Source organism: Trichechus manatus, unplaced genomic scaffold (assembly GCF_000243295.1).
Source record: "Trichechus manatus latirostris isolate Lorelei unplaced genomic scaffold, TriManLat1.0 scaffold00123, whole genome shotgun sequence".
In the NCBI taxonomy this organism is placed as follows: Eukaryota; Metazoa; Chordata; class Mammalia; order Sirenia; family Trichechidae; genus Trichechus; species Trichechus manatus.
The window spans coordinates 2,355,621-2,380,303 of record NW_004444059.1 but is presented as its reverse complement, the minus strand read 5'-3'; the positions used below and the strand labels follow the sequence as shown (position 1 = coordinate 2,380,303).

The 24,683-nt window shown below is 39.1% G+C and overlaps 1 protein-coding gene across 1 annotated transcript in view; it reads right to left on the bottom strand.

Moving 5' to 3' along the window:
• Positions 1-2,317: 2,317 nt before the first annotated feature.
• SLC38A1 (solute carrier family 38 member 1) overlaps positions 2,318-24,683 on the bottom strand; it is a 94,405-nt gene continuing 72,039 nt past the window's right edge. The window contains exons 5-16 of the mRNA XM_004384557.2: positions 20,593-20,666; positions 19,045-19,137; positions 18,658-18,739; positions 17,570-17,652; positions 15,285-15,343; positions 15,046-15,162; positions 13,620-13,699; positions 11,709-11,809; positions 9,325-9,443; positions 8,444-8,585; positions 8,237-8,334; positions 2,318-2,525 (exon numbers count right to left, since the gene is read on the bottom strand). Coding sequence (XP_004384614.1) covers positions 2,424-2,525; positions 8,237-8,334; positions 8,444-8,585; positions 9,325-9,443; positions 11,709-11,809; positions 13,620-13,699; positions 15,046-15,162; positions 15,285-15,343; positions 17,570-17,652; positions 18,658-18,739; positions 19,045-19,137; positions 20,593-20,666 — 1,150 coding nt within the window. The 3' untranslated portion in view covers positions 2,318-2,423. The remainder of the gene's footprint in view (positions 2,526-8,236; positions 8,335-8,443; positions 8,586-9,324; positions 9,444-11,708; positions 11,810-13,619; positions 13,700-15,045; positions 15,163-15,284; positions 15,344-17,569; positions 17,653-18,657; positions 18,740-19,044; positions 19,138-20,592; positions 20,667-24,683) is intronic.

The following is a 24,683-nucleotide window of genomic DNA, read 5'->3' as shown; positions in this document are numbered from 1 at the left end:
GTGATATTTGACAAATTACAGCAGGTCTATTATATTGTCAACAACAAATAAACTCAGATAAACATTATAGAGAAGGTTTTAAAAACGTGGTACCGCAGACATCAACAACGTGCCTCCTCTAAATAAATATATTTTAAATAATAATAAAAAATTCCTTGTACTGACACATAAAATCCAGAGATCCAAAAATATCACAACATATCCCAGAGTTAATGATAATTTTCTAAATGGGCCTTTCACGTGTAAAATGAATCACTACAAATTAATAAGAAAAACAGTAGCATATCTTACAAACTAAATTCTTTATTTTTATAATGGAGGGTCATCCCACTACCTGGTTATTTCACTACTTGGCATTCTAGACAAGCTTGCAAGGGCCAACTTTTGTTTTGCTAGGTTTCTCTCATTGCTCGTTAATATGGAAAACATTTTTGAAAAGGATGGTTCTGGATTTCATTGACCTTCATACTTAAGTATCTGAATCTGACCTAATGTTGATGTAATTCTACAGTATTATATTAAAAGTTATTATGATCCTTTCAAGCAATGCAGGAAATAACCTTTCATTCTTCCCCAAGAGGATCATAGAAGGTGTTTCAATGTTTGCATTATCCGTGGGGCATTAGTCAGTAAATGAAACGGAGAGTTCCTGTTAAAAACCCTCACTGAGCGTGGAGGCCTGGGAGTAGGAATTGCCTTTGGGAATTTGAATGGGTGAGGAACAGAACCCAGAGCTAAGTACCTGGAAACCCTGCCAACAGTCTGTGGTTAGATTTGGTTTATCTCAGGATAAGAAATCTGTGCTCAGTGAATTTATGTGTTTGAAAAATTAAACCAGAATAGAGATAAAACACAAGTTCTATTTCAATAGACCAGCTCATGGAACACACATTTCTTATGGTGTGATATTGACAATCTAATCACAGTGATGGCCTAGCTTAGGGGGATGAAGTCTGGGGTTTCTTTGCCATCCCCCATTCCTTTCTAAGCTACCTTGCTCCAAAGTGTCTGGGTGGTTTTCTTTCCCACTCCCTATAAGAGAGGGGCTGGGGTAAGAGTACCAGGCCACTTCGTTCTACTGCGGGGGGACATGTAAGGTGGGCAGTAATGACCCACCCTTTGGTTAGGGGAGAGAAGAGGAGACAGAACTAAGGTACATGGCTATCATGTCACAAATACTTCACAAAGACTATGATCTCTGAGAGTTTTTCCATTTTTAGACTCTGGATGAAGAGTTAATGGAGAAGAAATAGAAATGAGGCTTATTTAAGGTACAAAAATCTTGTATTTGTAATAACCTAAATTTATAGGTATAAAACAAGTCTTTTAAAGACTCCCCTAAAGTACCCAATATAAAACAGGAATCATGTATCCTAGATCATCCTTAGTTAGATACACATTAAATTATTAACTGTGCAAAAAGCTGGTGGGCATGAGTGAAAGCTGCTGGGTTTATAATTTAATAAAATCTTTTCCCCCTTCAACAATACAGGTGTAGAGTTGAAGGCTGTCTGCATCAGAGGAATATTCTCTGGCATTTGGACAATCTTTTTGCAGCACTATTGCTTCTCAATTTACCACAAAGATGCCCCACATCTCCCCCAATAGAAGTTTGACTCAGGCTAGAGTAACTTTGACATGGGCTAAGAGGGGAAAAAAAACGTCATTTGCTAGATTACCCAAAACAGTAATTTAATAGATTTACCAAATTAAAAATCACCCATGCCTCCTTCCCAGCTAAGAATGACTGGCCAGAGAATGCCTCTGCACGAGAGCAGGACAGAGCAGCTGCCCGAGGCTCACTGGGCTGCCAGAGCTCGGCTGCCAGCAGTCAGAGCCACCTCAAATACAGGGCCTGCTCTGATCCAGCAATGGCACCTGCCCTGTGGCTCTCCTATCATTATTCCTGTGTGCTATGTTAACCAAAATAGGCAAATTATTTATGAAACCTTTTTTCCTCCCGTTAAGCAAAATAAATATGTACAATTCAAGATTCTCTTCTTTTCTAAAAAGGTACAGATTGTGTGAGCCGAACATCAGTAGGAAATTTATTTCAGAAGCTGGATGTATACTAAATAAATACGATTGATGATTATGTTCTCAAAGTTCTAAGAGACCATGAAGCTACAACACAGAGTTAGGAGAGTGAAAAATAATTGATTGTGAAAAGTACTCAGAAACATGGTTGCATGAAATTTGGAAAAAAAAAAAAAAAGATCCTTAAATTGATGCCAAACCTCAGAGGGACATGAACCATTATAGAAACAGGTCTCTGTTTTGCTATCAAAGTGCTGTTCCATTTTAAGTATCTTGTGAATTTCTATTCTCTTCTGTAAACTTGCAAAAGAAATGATGAGGGGTTGCTGATGTGTGGCGACTTGACTGAGCAGCAGACAGGAAACGCTTCCTCTTTTCAGCTGGTTTCAGTGGCCTTCGCCACTACTCGATGAGCAGGCCCAGTCGTAGATGACCAAGGGAATGCTGACAAGTGAAAACAACACCCCCAGGCCCAAGAAAAGGGCAGCCTGGAACAACAGAAAGGCAGGGGTTATTTTCAGTGAAGCAAACATTTTCCAAACACACCTGGGGAATAAAATTCTCTTCCCTCTCCTTTTGTTTCCTCTTATATTGGGAGTTACCATGGGAGTTCTTTCTAAAACTCTATGAATCTGATCCTGCACAGATGCAAAATAAGAAAAACAAGCTATGCAGAGCCGGCCTCTATATTCTGTTCTTTGAATTCCTGGGCACCTCAGGGGGACATTGTTGTACAACTGACTGTAGAATGTACGGCTTCCTTCAAACTAATACTGCAGCTAAAAAATGAATGGCCTTGGAAAACATAGAGGCAATTTCATTACTCTTTATCTGCCAACCTAGGTTATCGCTGGCAGGCAAACATTTCTTTTTGAAAAGTGAGTAAAAAGACATGTTGAGTTTAAAAGCAAAGTAGATTTGAGCAAGTGAAGTAGGAAACGGGTCTCAAAAACTAAGTTCCATGAAGGGGCGATGAGGACACAGACGGATCGATTACCGAATCCAGAATGTGGAGCACCTAAGATTATACATTGCTTGGCTCTGAGAATGTCCAGTGAGAGCTTCACACGGAGAAGGCTAAAATACCATGAGCGCCCCAGGGACTGGACTGGAAACCAGAGGGAGACACAGCTAAGGAGAGGAGGCGAACGGTGGGGCCGAGAGGGCAGACAATCTTACCGTGATGGATCCAGTCTAACTTCCAGTGGGTCCGCACACCGGCAGAGCCCTTGTCTAACGTCATTCTGTACTGCTACTAGCTTTATTACGGAGGCAGGGTTGAAGAGGCCCAGAGAATTCAAGGGCAACAGACCTCCAACAGTGCCAGATTTAATCCGAGTACACTTTACTCTTATGCCAGGGTGACTGCTCCTTTCTCTCTGTTGTCTGAAGCCCCTACTGATTAGGCTTCGAAGGATTTGGGATTCAAGAATTCATGGGTCATCCTGCTTGGGGAACTAGATGCTCTAGCACCATCAATGCTGCTTCTCACAAATGCACAGGGATGATCCCTCCTGCCTCGTCTCCCAGCCACGTCTGCTGACTTAGGTAAAACACACAACTACAGTGCCTACACTACCTACTATCTGGAAGGGCAGCTGAGAAGCCTTCTCCAAGGCCAAACAACAGTGCTCCCGAAGGTACTCATGTAGCACCACTTCACCCTCGCTTCCCTCACTGTCTCCAAGTTCACCACCTTCAAGAAGCTCTTGAACTTCACCAGACCTGGAAACAAGAATCCCAATACCGAATGGCCGATTCTGAATCCAGGTCTGCTGCTCCCAAGTCTTTCTGTCAAATCATAAAAAGACTCTTTATGCTAACGCAGCCATTTTAATTAAGGCATCGCATGTTCCATGGGCTAGGTAGGAACTACATAAAGAGGAACTGAACAGAAACAGCAGACTTTGTAAAATCTCTCGAGTCCCTCTCTACTTTGCCCTGTAGAGACAAAACTAAAACCAAATCCACTGCTGGTGAGTTCACTCCAACTCACAGCAACACCATGTGTGACAGAGTAGAACTACTCCATAGGGTTTTCTTGGCTGCAGTATTTACAGGAGCTAATTGCCAGGACTTTCTTCCATGGCACTGCTGGATGAGTTGAAACCGCCAACTTTTAGGTTAGCAGTCAAGGACGAACGATTTGTGTGACCCAGGGTACCTCCCTGTATAGACACAGGGTGATTATATCTCCCTTCTTCCGGCTGGCCATGCACTCACTCAGAGCAAAAGGTAAGGCACAGTAAGAGTACGACCTGAAAAGTTTTTTTTTTTTAATTGTACTTCAGGTGAAGGCTTACAGAACAAATAGTTTCTCAAGAAACAGTAGTACACATATTGTTTTACGACACTGGTTAACAACCCCACAACATGTCAACCCTCTAACTTCTCAACCTTTTTTTTTTTTGGTGAAAATACACATAGCCAAAGATACACCAAACCTGAAAAGATATTTTGAGGGAGAGAAGATTCTCAAGTAATATTTTAACTCTCCTAGATGGGTGGGAGCCCCGGTGGCCCAGTGGTTAAGTGATACAGCTGCTAACCAAAAAAGTCAGCAGTTCAAATCTACCAGCTGCTCCTTGGAAACCCTATGGGGCAGTTCTACTCTGTCCTCTAGGATCCCTATGAGTTGGAATCAACTCGATGGCAACGGGTTTGGTTTTAGGAGCCCTAGTGGCACAGCGGTTAAAGTGATCGACTGCTAAACAAAAGGTTTGCAGTTCGAAACCACTCAGAGCAAAAGGTAAGGCGCAAGAAGAGCACAACTTGAAAAGATAATTTTGAGAGAGAGGAGAATGTTCTCAAGTAATATTTTAACTCCCCTAGATGGGAAACCACTACTCATCTAACAGTTTATCATACTGTGGTAGCTTGTGTATTGCTGTTATGCTGGAAGCTATGCTACTGACATTTCAAATATTAGCAGGGTCATCCATGGAGGACAGGTTTTAGCAGAGCTTCCACACTAAGACAGACTAGGAAGAAGGACCAGGAGATCTACTTCTTAAAAAACTGGCCAGTAAAAACCTTATGAATAGCAGCACAACATTGTCTGATATAGTGCCAGAAGATGAGCTCCTCAGGTTGGAAGGCACTCAAATACGACTGGGTAAGAGCTGCCTCTTCAAATTACTGTCGACCTTAATGACGTGGATGGAGTCAAGCTTTTGGGACCTTCATTTGCTGATGTGGCATGACTCAGAATGAGAAGAAACACCAGCAAACATTCATTAATAATTGGAACATGGAATGTATGAAGTATGAATCTAGGAAAATTGGAAGCTAACAAAAATGAAATGGGATGCTTGAAGATAAATATCCTAGACATTAGTGAGCTGAAATGGGCTTGTATTGGTCATTTTAGGTCAGACAATCATATGGTCTACTATGCCGGGAATGACAAATTGAAGAGGAACAGCGTCACATTCATCACCAAAATAACACTTCAAGATCAATCCTGAAGTACAGTGCTGTCAGTGATAGGATAATATCCATACGCCTACAAGGAAGACCAGTTAATACGACTATCATTCAAATTTATGCACCAACCCCTAATGCCAAAGATGAAGAAATTAAAGATTTTTACCAAGTTATGCAGTCTCAAATTGATTAAACCAATCAAGATGCATTGATAATTACTGAGGATTGGAATGTAAAAGTTGGAAATAAAGAAGAAGGATCAGTAGTTGGAAAACATGGCCTTGGTAATAGAAATGCTGCTGGAGATCTCATGATAGAATTCTGCAAGACCAACAACCTATTCATTGGAAATATCTTTTTCAACAAAATAAATGGCAACTATACACATAGACCTCACCAGATAGAATATACAGTAATCAAACAGACTATATCTGTGGAAACAGACTATATCTGTGGAAACAGACAATGGAGAAGCTCAATATCATTAGTCAGAACAAGGCCAGGGTCAGCTGTGTAACAGAACATCAGTTGCTCAAATACAAGTTCAAACTGAAGCTGAAGAAAATTAAAACAAGTCCATGACAACCAAAGTACGACCCTGAGTATATCCCACCTGAATTTAGAGACCATCTCAAAATTAGATTTGATGCACTGAATGCTAATGACCGAAGACCAGCTGAGTTGTGGGATGATATCAAGAACATCATACATGAAGAAAGCAAAAGGTCATTAAAAAGACAGGAAAGATAGAAAAGACTAAAATGGATGTCAGAAGAGACTCTAAAACTTCTTCTTGAAAGTAGATTAGCTAAAGCTAATAGAATAAATGATGAAGTAAAAGAGCTGAACAGAAGATTTCAAAGGGCGACCCGGGAAGACAAAGTAAAGTATTACAATGAAATGTGCAAAGACCTGGAGTTAGAAAACCAAAAGGGAAGAACATCCTCGGCATTTCTCAAGCTGAAAGAACTGAAGAAAAAATTGAAGTCTCCAGTTGCAATACTGAAGGATTCTATGGACAAAATATTGAGTGACAAAGAAAGCATCAAAAGAAGATGGAAGGAATACTCAGAGTGACTGTATCAAAAAGAATTGGTTGACGTTCAACCATTTCAGGAGGTAGCAAGTGATCAAGAATGAATGGTATTGAAGGAGGAAGTCCAAGCTGCACTGAAGGAACTGGTGAAAAACAAGGCTCCAGGGACTGTCGGAATACCAATTGAAGTGTTTCAGCAGATAGATGCAAGGCTGGAAGTACTCATTCCTCTATGCCAAGAAATTTGGAAGACAGCTACCTGGCCAACTGACTGGAAGAGAGTCATATCTGTGCCCATTCCAAAGAAAAGTAATCCAACAGAATGCAAAAATTATTGAACAATATTATTAGTATCACACACAAGTAAAATTCTGCTGAAGATAATTCAAAAACAGTTTCAGCAATATATCTACAGGGAACTGCTAGAAATTCAAACCAGATTCAGAAGAGGATGTGGAATCAGGGATAGCACTGCTGATGTCAGATGGATCTTGGCTGAAAGCAGAGAATACCAGAAAGATGTTTCCCAGGGTTTTATTGACTACGCAAAGGCATTAGACTGTGTGGATCATAACAAATTATGGATAATATTGCTAAGAATTGGAATTCCAGAACACTTAATTATGCTCATGAGGAACCTGTACATAGACCAAGAGGCAGTTGTTTGGACAAACAAGGGAATATGCATGGTTTAAAGTCAGGAAAAGTACGTTTCAGGGTTGTATCCTTTCACCATATTTATTCAATCTGTATGCTGAGCAAATAATCTGAGAAGCTGGACTATATGAAGAAGAATGGGGCATCAGGACTGGAGGAAGACTCAGTAACAACCTGCAATATGCTGAAAGTGAAGAGGAATTGCAGTACTTACTGATGAAGATCAAAGACTACAGCCTTCAGTATGGATTACACCTCAACAAAAAGAAAACAAGAATCCTCACAACTGGGTCAATAAGCAACATCATGATAAAGGGAGAAAATATTGAAGTCAAAGATTTCATTTTACTAGGATCCACAATCAATGCCCATGGAAGCAGTGGTCAAGAAATCAAACATATTGCATTGGGCAAATGTGCTGCAAAAGACCTCTTTAAGGTGTTAAAAAAGCAAAGATGTCACTTTAAGGACTAACGTGTGCCTGACCTGAGCCATGGTGTTCTCAATTGCCTTACATGCATGTGAAAGCTGGATAATGATAAAGGAAGACCTCAGAAAAACTGATGCATTTCAATTATGGTGTTGGTGAAGAATGCTGAATGTACCGTGGACTGCCAGAAGAATGAACAAATCTGTCTTGGAAGAAGTACAGCCAGAATGCTCCTTAGAAGTGAGGATGGTGAGACTTTGTCTCAGGTACTTTGGGCATGTTATCAGGAGGGACCAGTCCCTGGAGAAGTACATCATGCTTGGTAAAGTACAGGGTCAGCAAAAAAGAGGAAGATCCTCAATGAGGTGGACTGACACAGTGGCTGCAAAAATGGGCTCAAACATAGCAATGATTGTGAGGATGGCGCGTGACCAGGCAGTATTTCGTTCTTTTGTACACAGGGTCACTGTGAGTCGGAACTGACTGGATAGTACCTAACAACAAAAGCAACAGTAACAGATGGGAAAACTACAGGGCTACTGCCTCCCTTTGAGACAACCGGAAGTAATATTAGAGTGACTGACTCTTTATTGGGTAAATTTAAGTGATAAGATGATCAGAAAAATTACAAGGGCTAGCATGATACATACCCAAATTCTTTGAGTTCCTTTATCTCCATCCTGGCTTGTAATTTTTAAGTAAAGAGATGAAGGAAGAATGAAAATAAGCATATTAGCAGATGTCACTCCTGTTAAAAAAAAAAAAGAAAGAGACCATTTGGGACTGTTATTGTGAAACTTTAGCTTTCTAAACAGCTGCTGAGGAATGAGCTGTGCAAAGTCAGTAACATGCCATACCTACAACTCCAAAAATATCCTTCATGGATGGTATGAAGATCACCAACAAGTTGATAATAACCAAGAGTATGAAGGTAACCAAGATGTGACGACATAAATTAAACTTTGTTTTCTTAGCCAGTTCAAATAAAGACGAACGAACCTGCAGGAGAGGAAAAAAAAGATTCTGTAAAGGCCAACCTTCACATTTCCCAGAGTCACTGATTTATTGGTGCACAGGAATTTGTAAAATATTTTGTAATGCCTAGTGAATTATAGATAGCTTAACAGTTTTGGAAGTAGAGAGGTTTGACTTAAGAACGAAAGTATTTCTATTTTTGAAGGGGTAGGAGTTGGGGGGGGATTTTTGTTTGTTTTGTTCTTTTCTGAACACATGACATTTTTCATCATGTATGACTCAGATTCAAATATTCTATCTATAGTCCTCTGTAAAAAAGAGGGACAGATTAATTAGAATTAAGATTCATGCCACCATTAAAAACAATTTTCTATCAAATTTAGACTTATGGGGACCCCATGTGTGTCAGAGTAGAACTGTGCTCCATTGGGGTTTCAATGCCTGATCTTTCGGAAATAGACTGCCAGGCCTTTCTTCTGAGGCACCTCTGGGTGGACTTGAGTCTCCAACCTGTTGGTAAGCAGCTAAGCTCGTTAACTATTTGTACCACCCAGAGTCACTCCAGCATAGGCTACACTAATTCGCTAATCCCACTATCTTTCCAAAGGGTCTTATTGGAGAGTCTTGGGATCCTTCCTGGAGATAGTGTCAATGACCCAGGAAAGTTACCCACTGCAGGCTCTCTCTGGAATGGACTTCTGAAGGTAGAAAGGAAAGGAGAGACCTCTGCCTTTCTCAGATTGCACTGAGGGCTTTTACTCACTGTGAAAAATAACACGGGCACTGTAAGGATGACAGCGACGATAACAGCCAGCCGCACCGTCAGGATGAGGATGTCATCTTTACTCTGGTACTTGTGAAGGAGGTCTGAATGCACGTTTTCTAAAATGAGGGGAAAGGAAGAAGGTTTTAAAAAGATACAGAGCACATCGCTGAATGACAGTTTCTGGTTTTTTTTTCTTTTTTTTTTTTTTTCCCCAGAACAACAAATTAAAGGGCAAGAAAAGGAATGTTCTGGGTTTCGAAGTGTCCAATAAAACAATGTATAAAGTTGAAAAGAAAAATCGCTTGTGTGAGGCAAGCTCTTCTATGCAGTTTAACTTTAGCTAAAAGGAATTAAGCAATCACTAGAAGAAGCTACATGAAATAAATGGGAATGCTTAATTTATACTAAATTAAACCTGGCGGTAACTTAGGATTAAAAATAAAACATATGTTTAGAAAACAAAGCCCCTCTTAATCCAGACTTTCCCCAACTTGGTGCTACTCTTCAAGCCAAGCCAAAGAGTCACACGCAGTTTTCCTGGGTGGGTGCAGGCCACACCAAGCTTCTATCCAACTCTCGTCTTGTAACTAAACTTCTAGTGCCCAGCTCACAGAGGCACCTCACAACTGTGACAACCATCAGGGAATAATTCTTCTCTTCCATGTATTTATTTATTTTTTTTGGTAACAGTAATTAGTTTTACTATCAAAGCTGGGAATGGCAGTTGCTGAGAGCATGAAAATGCTCACTCTTTTGATGACATATCACGTCCGCCATGATCCTTCAGGGGCGTCTAACTGTATCAGTGTCATGGGACAGATTCTAGGTGTGGAATTAAAATTCTAAGCTGTACCAAAGAGCTTGGTCCCGGCTTCTTAAAAAGGATCATAAACCAAAATATCCACTGCTGTCGAGTCGATTCCAACTTATAGCAACCCTACAGGACAGAGTAGAACTGCCCCCATAGGGTTTCCAAGGACTGCCTGGTGGACTGAACTGCTAATCTTTTGGTCTGCAGCCGAACTCTTAACTGCTGCACCACCAGGATTTCCAGGTTATAATAAATCCTTATTAGTTCTAACTTCTTTGATTTAAAATTTATAACCATTTAAAAATAGCTGAAACTTTTTTCTTAAATCTAAATAAAAAACTAGTTGCCGTCAAGTCAGTTCTGACTCATGGTGAACCCATGTGTGTCAGAGTAGAACTGTGCTCCACAGGGTTTTCAACAGCTGATTTTTTTTGGCAGTAGATGCCAGGACTTTCTTCTGAGGTACCTCTAGGTGAACTTAAGCCTCCCACTTCTAAATTTGTAGCTGAGCACTTAACTGTTGGGTTAAGGGACTCCCAATGTAAATAAAAGGGTTTGGAATTCTATTACATATGGGGGGAAAAAAAAAAGGATTTGTTAAGAAAAATGATAGTTTGTACAAGGTAACAGTGAGACTGTTCAATTAACATCAAGTTATCCTTCTCTCTCCTTCACCCAGCCTCAGCCCTGCAACTCTGCAGGAAGTGTTGAAATATCATTTTTTTAATGCAAAAAATTAAATCTGGTATTTATGTATTCATTAAGAAATGCTACTCTTCATTGCTTGTGAAGATGACAGTAATACAACTGTATAATCAGGCTACCCTTTCTGTCCAGGCTGAATCAATAATCCTTAAATTTGTTTAAAATTTTGAAACATTTTTGTTTATGAAAGAATGCCCCAAAGAGATATTTAATACATGTATTTAAATTTAAGTTAGGTCCCCAATTATAATAATGAACGATGTTAAGTAAAGCTGCAGGATAATTTGAATAGGGGAAGTTGAAGAAATAGTAAAAGGAGGTAAACTGTATACACACAGAGGTCAGTAACAGTTCTCTTTTTCAGATTTCATTCCTTTTAACCTCTATGCCATTCCTTTGAATCTTTGCAAGGCTCCAACTTCCAGTGAACAATTAGGCGTTTTATTTTTAATTAAGGTGGAGTGTCATGAGTGTAGCACTCTGCTCTTTCTCACTTTCCACATCTGTCTCTGTCTCTCTTTTCTATTAATGGAACCTAACCCAATTTGTAATGTCAATTAGACAAGCCTTCTCTGATAAAAGTTTTAAATTTTCTTCAGTAAAGGTGGCATGCTTCTGAAATGCAATTTCTTTTAAGGACGTTATTAGAAGGAAGAAATTACATTATTTCAGTAATTATTCGATTCTGCGGTCTACATGAATATGTAAAGGAATCATCAGCATTTCCTTAAGTAGAACGAACCAGTAAAATCAATGAATAGCTTTTTTACTTTATTTGGCCTCCATGTTAAAAGTTATTTTGATATTGATTCTTATTCAGTTATTTATAAATGCCTATATTTATGTATTGACAGAGGTTACTTACCATAGAATGTCAAGTAGCCAAAAATGGCGGTCAAGAAGTACATAACAAACATGGAAAAAAAGGAGATATTTGAAACCATCTGCATTTTTTTCTGTGATCGACTAAAAACAAAGATAAAGGAAATTGAAAAATTAAAAATCACATTACTGAATTTAAGCAATAGTATTAATAGTCAAGAATACTAACTTAACTTTCCTTCTATCAGATTAGATCTGACCAGCTGAAATCAACCCCAGTAGTTTATGCCGGTTTAAAATAACTGCTTTTATATAACAAGTGGATCTTGTGATCGAAAGATCCATGGAGCTAACACCTTGAGTGTTCTTTCCTATTCTTTTAAAATACCAAGTTCTCATCTGAAGGACAGAGAGTATTCTTTAATATTTGTGTCTGATATTATTTCCATACCTACTGGGCACAGGGGAAAAGGCAGAATAAATTCAAATGCCATTCTCCCAACCCTGGAGATTGGTGGCAGAGCTGCAACTTGACCTCAGGTGTTCCATCTCTAAAGCTGCTATTTAGGTTCTGGTTTTCCCTTCCAGCAGCCCTAGGATGCAGCTGTAAGTCTGTGTGTCTCCAGAGCAGTAAGTTCTCAAGGGCAGGGGCCTATCTACGGAAATAGCGCCTATGGCAGTTTTAAATTGCTGAATGATCTCTTACAGCTGGCGATGGAAACTGCGATGGCCAACAAAAATTGCTCATTAGCGCCCCTCCTCAAGCAGCGCTCAGGACACGCCCCCTACCTCCCAAACCTTAGTTAAGCTTCTGATCAAGTGATCACAGCTCAGATGAGGAAGGGCTCCATCTCTTAGGCCAAAGTTTGCTCTGGGGTTAGGATGAACGAATACATTTTTCTAACTGCCTGAATAATTAATCTACAAGATTGCACCCAATAACAGACCACAGATAGTCATAACATTGGATTGTGTCACAACAGGGAACCTGGGATATATTAGGGGTAGAGAAACAAGAAAAATTTAGAAGTATGGACTTGGGAAAATGACAAACTAAAAGCTGGACTATTAAATTTAAAAGATGCCAACGACATATTTGAATGCCCTAAATAAAAGATCATTGCATCACAAAGTAGGAATAATGTATATTATTAGATAAATAGCTAATGCATATTAGATAGATGTAGATATTTAAAAATTTAGAGATGTATCAATTAAATATAAAAGAGGAAGAATCAAGAGGGAATTCAATGCTAAATGCCATCAACTTTATTTTTGTTTCAAAATGGAAATAAACGGCTATATGGTGAATCTTTTCTGAGTTTAAGACTATGCCATGATGACTATTTTTATATAGAAAGTCTGATAATAGAAGGCTAAAAACAGAGGAAATCTGTAAGCAGGACTTTAGTTTTCTCTAGAACAGCAACCAAAAATAAATTCACAGAATCACGCTACTAGTTTAGAACCAACAATACAACAATATTTTATTTTTTTTTGTAGTTCATGGCCTTACCACCAATTTCTTTCTACCTGATTTGCCAGCCTTTTCTACCCAAACCAACATACGAATCACATACAATGTATTTAGAGGCTTACAGATAAATCGGAAGATTATTACCCACTTGCAAAATAAGCAATAATAACGTAATACAACACAAATACTTGAACTCTCCTAAGTATTTGAAAAACTAAATCAACCAAAAAAGCCCAAAAAGTTGGCCACTTCATATGTTTATGGCCAAACAACACAGCAGGTTTCTGGTTTTCCTTGCTCTCTTTATTCTTAAGTACAGTCCTTGCTTAAGAATGACATGATGTTAGTAAATGTTGAAGATGGGTGACGACTCCATAGGGTTCACTATACTGACCTGTTTATTTTAATACCGTACTTGCCTGTTAATGAGGGGTTATGTAAAATGATTAAGATACAAAAATTAAACAAATCTCTTACTCTTTCAGCTCACTGTAAATTGGCAGGATGGAGGGGTGGCAGACAAATGCAAATGCAATGGTTGGTAAAGCATACACGGTCTGTTTGAAAGAAAAAAAAAAAAAAAACAACATTAAGAAGAGGCATTTTTTACCATAAAAATTCTACAGCTCCAGTATTCCTGAGCTGCCTTTTTCTCTGATAAATCTTGAGAATTCCTAGATTATTTGGTTATTAGGAGGGTTTTGACCACTAAAATGGGAGCAGCTTTTCCAAGACAGCTTACCTACCATGAGACCCTTTTCACATCAGTTTTAGATTCAGCTCCACCATAAGGTATTTTACATGCTTCAGGCATAGCAACACCCTGTATTTATATGGCACTAGCCTTGAAAACCCCATGGAATAGTTCTACTCTGCATACATGGGGCCGCCATGAATTGGAATTGACCTGACAGCAAGTAACAACGACAAAGCTGGTTACAGAGCACTTTTCCTACATTATCTCGCTGGGCCTCCTCACAAACTTGAGGGGCAGACAGACCACTGCTGTCCTCCTGACTCCCTCTGACAGGTTAGGGGACTTGCCCAGGACTTCCACCTCTGTTTACTGCTCTTTGCTCTACATTGGGGGCATCACGTCAGACTTAAGGATGGCATCTAAAAAGAAATGATTTTCACATTCACTACTTTGGCTATACTCTTTAGTGCTAAAAAGGAGAGCGTGTGCAAGAGAGACTGATCTGTTTAGTTTTCTTAGGTAAGACTTTTTAAAAACCTCAAATTCAATGTAACTTCTTCTAAAGAAGACTCTGGTAGAGAAAGAAGTTAAAGTAAAATTTCTTATGCTCTAATTATGCCCCAGGCACTGTACCAAGCACATTCTAACAAAACTCTGCAAGACACAGAAGAGAATCTTCATTTGTACACGTGGCTGGGTCACTTGAGTGAGAATTCAAATCCAAGCCTGACTAACTCGTAGTCCCCCATACCATCCACAGAATCTCAATGGTATGAAAGTTTTTTAGGTGCCAATTTTTAGTGGTATTTATATTTCAATTGTGCAAGCAGAGGAAGTTTTCAGTATTCCTTTTTGTCATCATCATATAAGAAGCAGTTGACTAAGAATGTTATTAATCTTCTTTTAAAGCATCATTCAGTGCTCTCTACACAGGAAGAAAAGAGCTGAGACAATTATGCAGACAGAGATTTACAAAGAGAATGCTTGAATTGGTCGTACATGTAAGCCAGGTAAGAGGGAACATGAAATATAGTATTTGTATATTTCTCAAAAGTCTCTAAATGGATTGGGGAATACAGAAGCAATGATACCGTGTTCTTTTGAAAACGAATACATCCAAAACAGTGTAATTACAACAAGTCAGAGAAATATAATGCCCTTAACAAAAATGCTCCTTTTTTATCTTTAAAAGACAGGGAAACTTACCTTTGAATTGAAGGTAACATATTTTGGCGTGCACACGTCAGCATTTGTTGAATTAGCACTTATTGTTGAATTGAGCTCTGGAACAATGCAGGGAATTTGAAATTTCTTATAGATAACCTAGTATTAGAAAAAATAGGAGAAACTATAGATATTTTATCAAATAAACCCAAATAATAAAAAATTATTATGTGGCATTATACTCTGGCAAAACCAAACCAACCATTTCAATAAGCACTTACCACTATTAGGAAAAAAACCATACAGCTCAAGGAAAATCCACTAGTATAGCCAAGATACCCTAAATTAAAAAAAGTAAAAAAAATTATTTTATTGTCATTATTATTTCATCCATCGACTTGTTCCTTTCAATGAATTATTCTAAGCATAGTTTGGGGTTCCAATAATATACATATATAGTGAATACAAGATTTATTATTTCACAGTGTTACCTTATTTGACAAAAATCAGGGCTTTGAATAAAAAATATTGTTTTATGTGTATATATTGATTCCAATTCTCCTTAGCACACTAAAGAACACAGATATCTAGAATCCAGGGAAAGACAGTCTCCCAGTTTCGGTCCTGTACCTGTGTTGCTGTTCTCTGATGAATTCCTATGGGCAAATCCACTTATTCCACTGTTCTTTATTACGTACTTTTTGTGTGCATACTGAATGCCAGCTACATTACTTCTCTCCCCATATGAAGGCGTGCCCAGATGACACAAAGTGAATTTCTAGGGATAAATTGAGTACCTGGGGATCTTTACCTTACTCCCCTTAGAATGCCCGGGGGACCTCCAACCACCACTGTAACCTCCAGAAACATAGAGTAAAGCGGCCTCCAGGGGGCTGCACTATTCTCATCCCTGGGGGTATGGAGTGGGGGAGAGCCTTTCACCACTTAAACTGAAAGGGCATAAAAACACCTAAACACAGACCCAGGAAGTAGAGAACTCAGCAGTTACAAAAACATATAAATATTATAGAATAACTACAGCGGCTGGATATTTTTCATCAAAAATAAAACAAAATGCTCTGGTTTGCAATCATTTTTGGGAGAACTTTAATCCAAATTTCTGCTTTGAATTAGCTCAGAATTAAAGGAAACGCATTTTATAGGCTTTTGATTGGGTGACAGTGTGGCCTCATTATTCTACATATGAAATTCCCTTAACATCAGGCACACTTGTTGCCAAATATAAGACACAAAATGAAATGTCAAAATCAAACAGATATGACTAGGGATTATCTACCATTTTTGACTCTTCTCTCTCCCCCTCAGTGAGGCAAATAATTGAGATTGGTTATACTCTATTAATTCAAGAGTGATTCACAACACTTTTGGGCATGAACATAAGCAACTTTCTACTTGTCTCTATAATCAGGGTATTTAAGACCTCATATGAGGAGATTTGGGGCCCTGGTGGCACAGTGGTTAAGAGCTCAGCTGTTAACCAAAAGGTCGACAGTTTGAATCCACCAGCTGCTCCTTGGAAACCCTATGAGGCAGTCCTACTCTGTCCTATAGGGTCTCTATGAATTGGAATCAACTTGATGGCAATGGGTTTCATGAGGAGAATAGAGCCCTGGTGGCACAGTGGTTAAGAGCTCAGGCTGCTAACTAAAAGGTCAACAGGTTGCATCCACCAGCCAATCCTTGGAAACCCTACAGGTCAGTTCTACTCTGTCCTGTAGGGTTGCTATGGGTTGGAATCAACTTGATGGCAATGGGTTTGGTTTGATTGGATGAGGAGATTAGGGAGCCCTGGTGGTGTAGTGGTTAAAGAGCTCAGCTGCTAACCAAAAGGTCAGCAGTTCAAACCCACCACCCGATCTGCAGGAGAAAGATGTGGCAGTCTGCTTCCATCAAAATTTACAGCCTTGGAAACCCTATGGAGCAGTTCTACTCTGTCCTATTGCGTTGCTGTGAGTTGGAATCGACTTGATGACAGTGGTGTTTTTTTTTTTTTTTTTTTTTTTTTTGGTTTATGAACAGATTCTATGTTCTGGACTTTTCTCAGGGTACACGTAAGTTGTGCTATTGGAAATAGCACTGTCTGTGGCTGGACCCTGGGTGATGCAAAAAGTTAATGCACTTGATGCTAACTGAAAGGTTGGAGGTTCAAGTCTACCTAGAGGCACCTTGGAAGAAAGGCCTGGTGATGTACTTCTGAAAAATCAGCCATTGAAAACCCTACAGAGCACAGTTCCACTGTGACACACACGGGGCCACCATGAATTGGAGGTGAGTTGACAGCAATTGGTTTCTTGGTTGCTGGCCCAGAACCTTCCTTTCCCTCCACCCCTTAGTAGAGGGATTGCTTAGGAAGTCACACACTGACCAGTGTTTTCATCCCATATTAAAGTCAGACTTGATTAATACTTATAATTTATTGTTCATTTAATCTTTACTCTAAAAGTAGAAAAAGTGGAAGCAGAGGGCCAAGTTTTTCATTGTTATTAGGTTTCTGATTCATTGGGGCACTGTAGAGACTATGACAAAAGCCAAGTTCTTTCCTTACCTAAGTTCTTCAAGAGACACAGAGGAAGAATTATTCCAAAGGTAACTATTACCACCAGAAAGCGGCCATCCACATACCAGGCTCTGAAAGGCATTTAAATAGTTATATCATATTTTCTTAGAAAGTCACCTTTTTTTCCTCATATTTAAAATTTTATGACATATTTTAATTAATTTTTTACTCTTATTCATTTCTATCTTTTTTTTTTTTACCATCATTCAGGTCTTATCCAAACACGTCAACCCCACCACTACTCATTTACTACTGCCTCACTCCTATGTGGTGGAAAAAGGTATACTGTGGATCCCTCTCCCCCACTGGCTAAATGTGGCATACCTTTGAATTATTTAAGTAGTTTCAACGCTGAATGCACACACCGCATTCTGTCAGATTACAATTTGTCCTATCAATTATTTAAACAGAAAGTTCCTTTTTGTTTTGTTTGGCTAATATCAACAAGAAACAAGTCACCACAGGTAGGCATTTCTGTATCCCCTGATGCCTTGTGTTTGACCTTGGGTCCTGAGGCTAGAACACTAGGACTTCTGGCTTTTTTGATTCTCCCTTGAAAGGAAACAGAGAAACTAAGACTGACAAGAACTGCTAAACAAGAGGGAGTCAAAACTTAACATACGTGCCAAATGCCGCTGCAACTGTTTCCCAGAGTTCACTACATCTTTAATGAAGCTGACACACGTAAATTTTGCTCCCAAAATGCTATGTCCCTTCTTCAGGAAAGAAACGAAGGTCTCGATTTTTTTTTTTCTTCGCATGTTCCACTTCTGGGTTAAAAATACTCCATTATCTGTTCTACATCACAGGAACTAGGCTCTTGGGAAAACGCACTATCTACCCTTTGTTGCATGATGAATGAATCTACCTTTTAAATGTTCATATTTAAATGCCTCTTCCTACTTCTTTCATTTATATAGACCCAAAGAAATTTACTGTAGAAATAACAAATAAAGAAAAAACCAGCCTAGGGAGATCTTTGTTTTTGTAAATTTCATCAAACACGCACTTTGGTTCCTTCACATTTAAATTAAAAACATGTTAGTCATACTGCAAAAAAATGGTCTATAACTTACGAAAAGTCCTCTTCTTTTCCCATTAGACACTTGATGGCTGAGGGTAATTCATTTTTTACTATGAAGAGGTAGCTCAGCATTGCTGGGGGAAAATGAGAACTTTTTCAGAAAGAAGATACTAAGGCTCATGTTGCAAGCTATGCAAAAGTTTACCAGCCTTGTTCTTAGATTACCCTTCAGTAAGACCCAAAGACAGCTTTAGACATTTTTGCCCTATTTCTGGTTTTAAATAAGTGACTACTGCCGTAATCTATGCTTTACTTTCTGTGAGGATAATAACTGCTTGGATTGTTAAAGTTCATGTGGCCACCCCATCACCAGAATTAGAAAAGATGTATAATGTTCACCCACTTTAAAATTATGTATAGGAAAGCATGTTCTTTTTACCTCCAGTATTCTGTAGAGAGGTGGCTCCAAAGATTACTAGCTTCCCTGTAGTGCCAAAGACTTGTTCCCCAAGCTTTTCATAAACCATGCAGCCTATTTAAAATAAAATTTGAGAAGACAAGAAATGATCAGTTTCTAAAAATTAAAATAGCCAAGACTCCATCAATAGTGGGAGTAACTATTCTCCAGGTTAATTTGTGCCTTTTCTCAAAATCACACAAATAGCCTTCTTGGCTTTGTAAGGGTTAAGGCGGTCTCATTGTAAAATAACCCATCTTGACATTTAAAAATATCAGACATGACCACCATTTCTCCTTTTTCAAGCTGGCTGCAAAAGCAGTACAATTAAACTATTAGGTTATAAGGCTTATTTTTAACTATCTCAAATAGACTTCCTACTTTACTAGGAGGAAATTCCCACTTTGGTCTTACTCTCAGGTCTGGTTTGTACCATCAATATGAAGATTTGATTTAAAGAAATATATGCTGATGGTTGGAGACTGAAAGGTTACTCTTGAGTTAATTGCTTGAACTGATTTGTCTAACAAAGAATCATCTTAATAACATTCCATCAACACCTCGTTTGTCCCAAATATAATGAAAAATGAATAGTTACAACAGCAGAATTCTGATCATTTATAACATTTAGTTCAAGGATATGAACTCACAAAAAGAAAGAGAAACAGACAAATCTGTGAAAAGAATAATTTGGCAGTACCAGAATTCTAGAGCATTCAAGGCACTCATCTCAACAAATACTAAAAGTCCAATCTATTCATTAAAAGAAAAAAAGTGTTTATATTTTTTATGACATTTTATTAACTTACTAGCTTATGTTTTCAAAGATTCACAGAAAGCAACATGAGTGGGCTATAATTAAACCTTTGTTTAATCTCTCTTAAGACTGATGTTTAAATTAGACAATGGTGAGATCCTCAATGCATTACCCAAATGTTCCAGTTAAATTCAGTTGTCTAAGTACAAAATAGTTGACCAATGTGGGTTGAGCTCATGTAAAAGTCAAAGTATTGCAAACACAATCCAGTATCCCAGGAACGGAAAATAAACACTTCAGGTATTACACTGCCCAGAGTACTTGACGTTTCTTCATGGTGTGCTCACTCCCACATGGCCTCAAGAGTAACATTTTCTCCTTGGAAGATGCACAAAAGAGAATGAGAGGTCTGTTCACTTTTAAAACCTTGGAGGCCATAATATAAAAACATGGCATCTTCGTTCTGAATTTGTAGAGACTGAAGGAAAAAATGAAGCCTTTAAAATGAAGTCATCTTATTCTAGAAGAATAGGTATAATTGAGGGTTCGCTTTAAATGGCAATGCTATTTGTTCATTGTCCACGACAATTTAATTTACATTTTGCTGTATCTGTTTCCCTAGGTAAGTACCACTATAGAACTCCCAGTTACTGTAGGTCAAAGTTCTCTCTCTTTTAGAATCAAGTTGCTGAATAGGGAGGGCACCATTCGTTTACAGTATCGCCGTGACATTCACCCTGGCCTTAACAAAACTAGATATATCCTCAGCTTACCTGTTTCCTTTGAACAGATCAATAGAAGGTTTATGGAATATATAGACAGCAACGTCACTGAAGTCAAAAGTATCCTAAAGCAAAGAAAATAAGTCTTGTTATAGCAACTAAAAAAGAACACACTCTGGCTTTATGTTAGAAGTGCAAAGGTTTATTACATGGTTAACACTATTTGTTAATAGTATCCAAATTTTAGAACCTATTAGTCACCTCCTCTTTAAAACCCTCCATAAAATCCTACCAAATAAAGAAGTGCTCACTAGAATCTGAGTAACTCTAGCAGTACAAATCCCTTGTGCAATTCAAAGTCCAAACAGTTTTCCTCTGCTCTCTGGGATCATTTCCATTAGGATGACTTTAAAATTAAAACAACATACAAGAAAGCTTTTTTGTAGTCTACAGTGTACTCTCTGCTACACCCCAGTGGGAAAGGGTCAGAAAGGGGTGTGGGGATAGAGGGTGAAAAGAAAAGCTTGCAGGGACCCTTAGGACAGTGACCATGTGACTCTGGAGAACTTGCTAAATTTCTCTGGATTCTTTCCTCACCTTTAAGATAAAGACATAAACCAAATGATGTCCAAGGTTCTTTTCATCTAACACTTAATGGCTGTTTTTGAATCTACTTATTGGACCACTGAGATAATTCACATTTTTTTTTTCCACCTGGTTCCTCTGAAAAGAACAAGCACCTCTTAACTAAGGGGGAATTTTGACAATCAAGCACAGTGAAAAGACTTTCTGAATGACAAACTCTTGTTTCTGTTTTAATACATCTGGCTCATTATCAAGCCCTCCTCAAAAAAAAGCACAGTTAAAATGATGTGGGAGAGTACACAGATTATCTTTGAATCATTTGGTTAAAACAGTCATGGTAATTGAAAATAAAGCCTATTTATTAAAAAAAAAAAAAATTCCACTACCCAAATGAAACCACTCGCTTCCTGATTTAGGGAAATATATCCCCAGAACAATACATCACTGCACTTGATCCCATGTTTGAGTAATTAAAGGCAATTATTTTTCTAGCAAGTGCTGCTGAGGCACTTGGCATGTCATGTAGCTCCCTCTGTATAAGCTGTCTCCCCCCCAAGCTCTCCTCTGATCCCCCACACCTGTTGAACCGTGGTTAACCATGGCTCTTGGGCCCAGCCCAAATGTCATCTCCCTTGCCCCCAGGCAGAATGGCGGCTCCTTAGCTCTCTCATGTCCTGCAGCATTTTGTTTCTCCTTCATGCAGTGTAGCCATGAGGAGATAAATGGGGACTAAGAATGGCCAATGGTGGAGCAGATGGACTGCCAGAGGCTGGCTAGAAAACATAAAAGAGAGACGGAGCTCAGCAGAGGTAAAACAAACACTGGGTGAAGGCCAAACTGACCCGCCAGTGTAGGTCAAGATATGACTGTAAGGGAGTGCATTCAGATATTTATTTACATAGGCAAGATCCTTGATTGAGCAGGGTAATTAAGAGGGTAACTCGCTTATCTATTCTGGTTGAGGAAACTGAGAGTAAGCATTTATTAACCAATCCAATAATTTTGAGATAGCTAATGGAACATGATTTGATATGCTCTGTCAGAGAATAAGATTTGGGACAGAAGTGTGATGTAATTTTTTCCATCTTAGAAGATAAACGATATTTACATTGAAGAAGCAAGTACTGAGTTTCACTGAGTTCATTCATGATTTTAGGGTCACGGAACACTAAGCAGCAACTTGTACATGAGTACATGTGACAGGCCCTAGAGGAGTTCTGTGTGGCACAGAATTGCATGGGCTTTTCAGTTGGGGATGGGATGGATGTCATTTTAGGACTAGCTGTGCATTGTTCTGGAATGACCCTGTGCCCTGTTGGGTCCACTCTCCTGAGACAGACCTGGAGAGGAGAGGTGATTACTCTTGCTAAAATCTTCCCTGATCAATTTTCTGCGAGGCGTGACAGGAGTGTCCCCCCCCCACCAAAAAAAAACCTCATTGCTGTTGAGTTGATTCTGACTCACAGCAACCCTATAGAACAGAGCAGAACTGCTCCACAGGGTTTCCAAGGAGAGAATGGTGGATTCGAACTGCCAACCTTTTGGATGGCAGCCAAGCTCTTAACCATTGGGTATGACCTTGCAGAAACCATGTACTTAGCAGACAGCGATAATTTCTAACATCTACATAGTGATTTACCAAAGGCCCTAAGCCTGGGTGAACTAGGTATCTGTAAGCAAAAGAAACATTCTAAGGAAATATCCATCATTCCCCTCATCTAGTAGCCCCTGGAACCACATGGTTCTTGCATATGGGCTGCCTCTTAACACATTCTACAGGGTTAAATCTCTGTAGATGATGCTCAGCATGTCTTTGGTCCTTGATGAGGAGGTGAGAAGTCTTTTCATAAACTCCTGTCACCCCTGGCAAAAAAGTGTTGATCAGGGAAGATTTTAGCAAGAGTGCTCAGCTATCTTCTTCCTCACACCTCAAAACAGCAAAATGAGGCACACCCAGTGATGAAAACAACCCCTTTGCTCCCATGAGACATTAACATCTCACCCAGAGGAGAGTCCCACGGTATTCGCCTTTAACCGTCCAGTCTCTGAACAAGCTACTCGTCATCCCTCCCAAAATACAGAATTTCCCCTTCAGAGACTGAAAATTAATAGAAAACAAAATCTCTTTCTACCTATCAGGTTATTAAGAGGCAAATTACAGTATGTATAACTCTAAGAATGCTTTAGGCTATAAGAGAATCTGGCATTAATGCAAGTGAAATTTAGAAAAGTACACCTCCTTGTTCAGATTCTTAGAAAGAATCAGTAAGTTGCCTAACTGCCTATAGTACTCATTACTGTCGAGTCTATTTCAACTCATAGTGACCCTGTAGGACAGAGAAGAACTGCCCCATTGACTACCACATCTTTCTCCTGTGGAGCGGCTGGTAGGTTTGAACTGCCAACCTTTTGGTTAGCAGCAGAGCGCTTAGGTTTATGAGGATCAAATCAGAGATGCCTTGAGACACAGAAAGCATGACATTAAAAAAAAGGAGCAAAGAAGAATGAGTCGAGAGAATATAATGACTCATTTGAACATTTGTTCTATTTTGAGCATGATTGTGCCCTATTTGTACAAATAGAGATTTGTACATATAATTATGGTTTCCTGGAAGAGAAACACAAACTGGTATTCCTGTGTCAACAAAGATCAATACAAATGATTAATTCCTCTCACTTCATCAGGTTATCATTTAAGTTTCCACACTGACCAAAAGTTTTAATATGGCTGGGGCAAAAACTGCTTATTTAGATGGGAACTAAACCTCAGCTTGTGTGGGAGCAGAGCAGTAGGTAACTGGATTTGTCAAGGAATTAATATTTAAGGCTTATATTTTAGCCTCAAAGAGAAGGGGAGATCTAGAACATGTAACTATAAATGGGCTGGAGAGAAGTGGTGGTGGGAGAGCTAGTCTCGTGAAGAGTGCGGTCAGGAACTTCGGGGAAGCCATGGGGCAACAACGCCTTGAATGATGTGGTGCAGGGACACCCCAGAAGATTTTGTGTCGCGCCTGCCCTCTAGGAAGAAAGAACATTGTTAGGAAACTTAGAATTAACAGACTCCTGTATTAGGAGAAGACCCTTAGAGAGCACCCTGCCCAGCTTTTCATTCAGAACAGGAAATCTCTATGCTCCATGCCAACATGTCACCATTTAGGTTCTGAAAGTGTCTTCTGACAGGGAACACATTATGCAGCCCATTCTGTTTCTGGAAATTTCTGTGCTTTAGAACTACAGCGGAGCTGAAGTTGTTGCTTCTACTTTTACCTTTTGGTTCTCATTTTACCCTCTAGGCCTACCTGAATCTATTAGAAATCTAACCTGTCCTTGACCTAACAGTTCTTCTGATTGTGCTCATTTTAAGATTGTGCTCTTTGACTTAATCATCTACGATTCTTTTAGCTGTTCATCCTATGAGCTTTTCACACTGTTTATAGCTTGGACATGGACCAATATTTCAACCATTCTTTCTAAACACTGTGTGCCAAGCCAAGCACAATTCTATAATATCACATTTGGTCCAAACGGCGCAAAGCATGGTTGTTGTTAGATGCTGT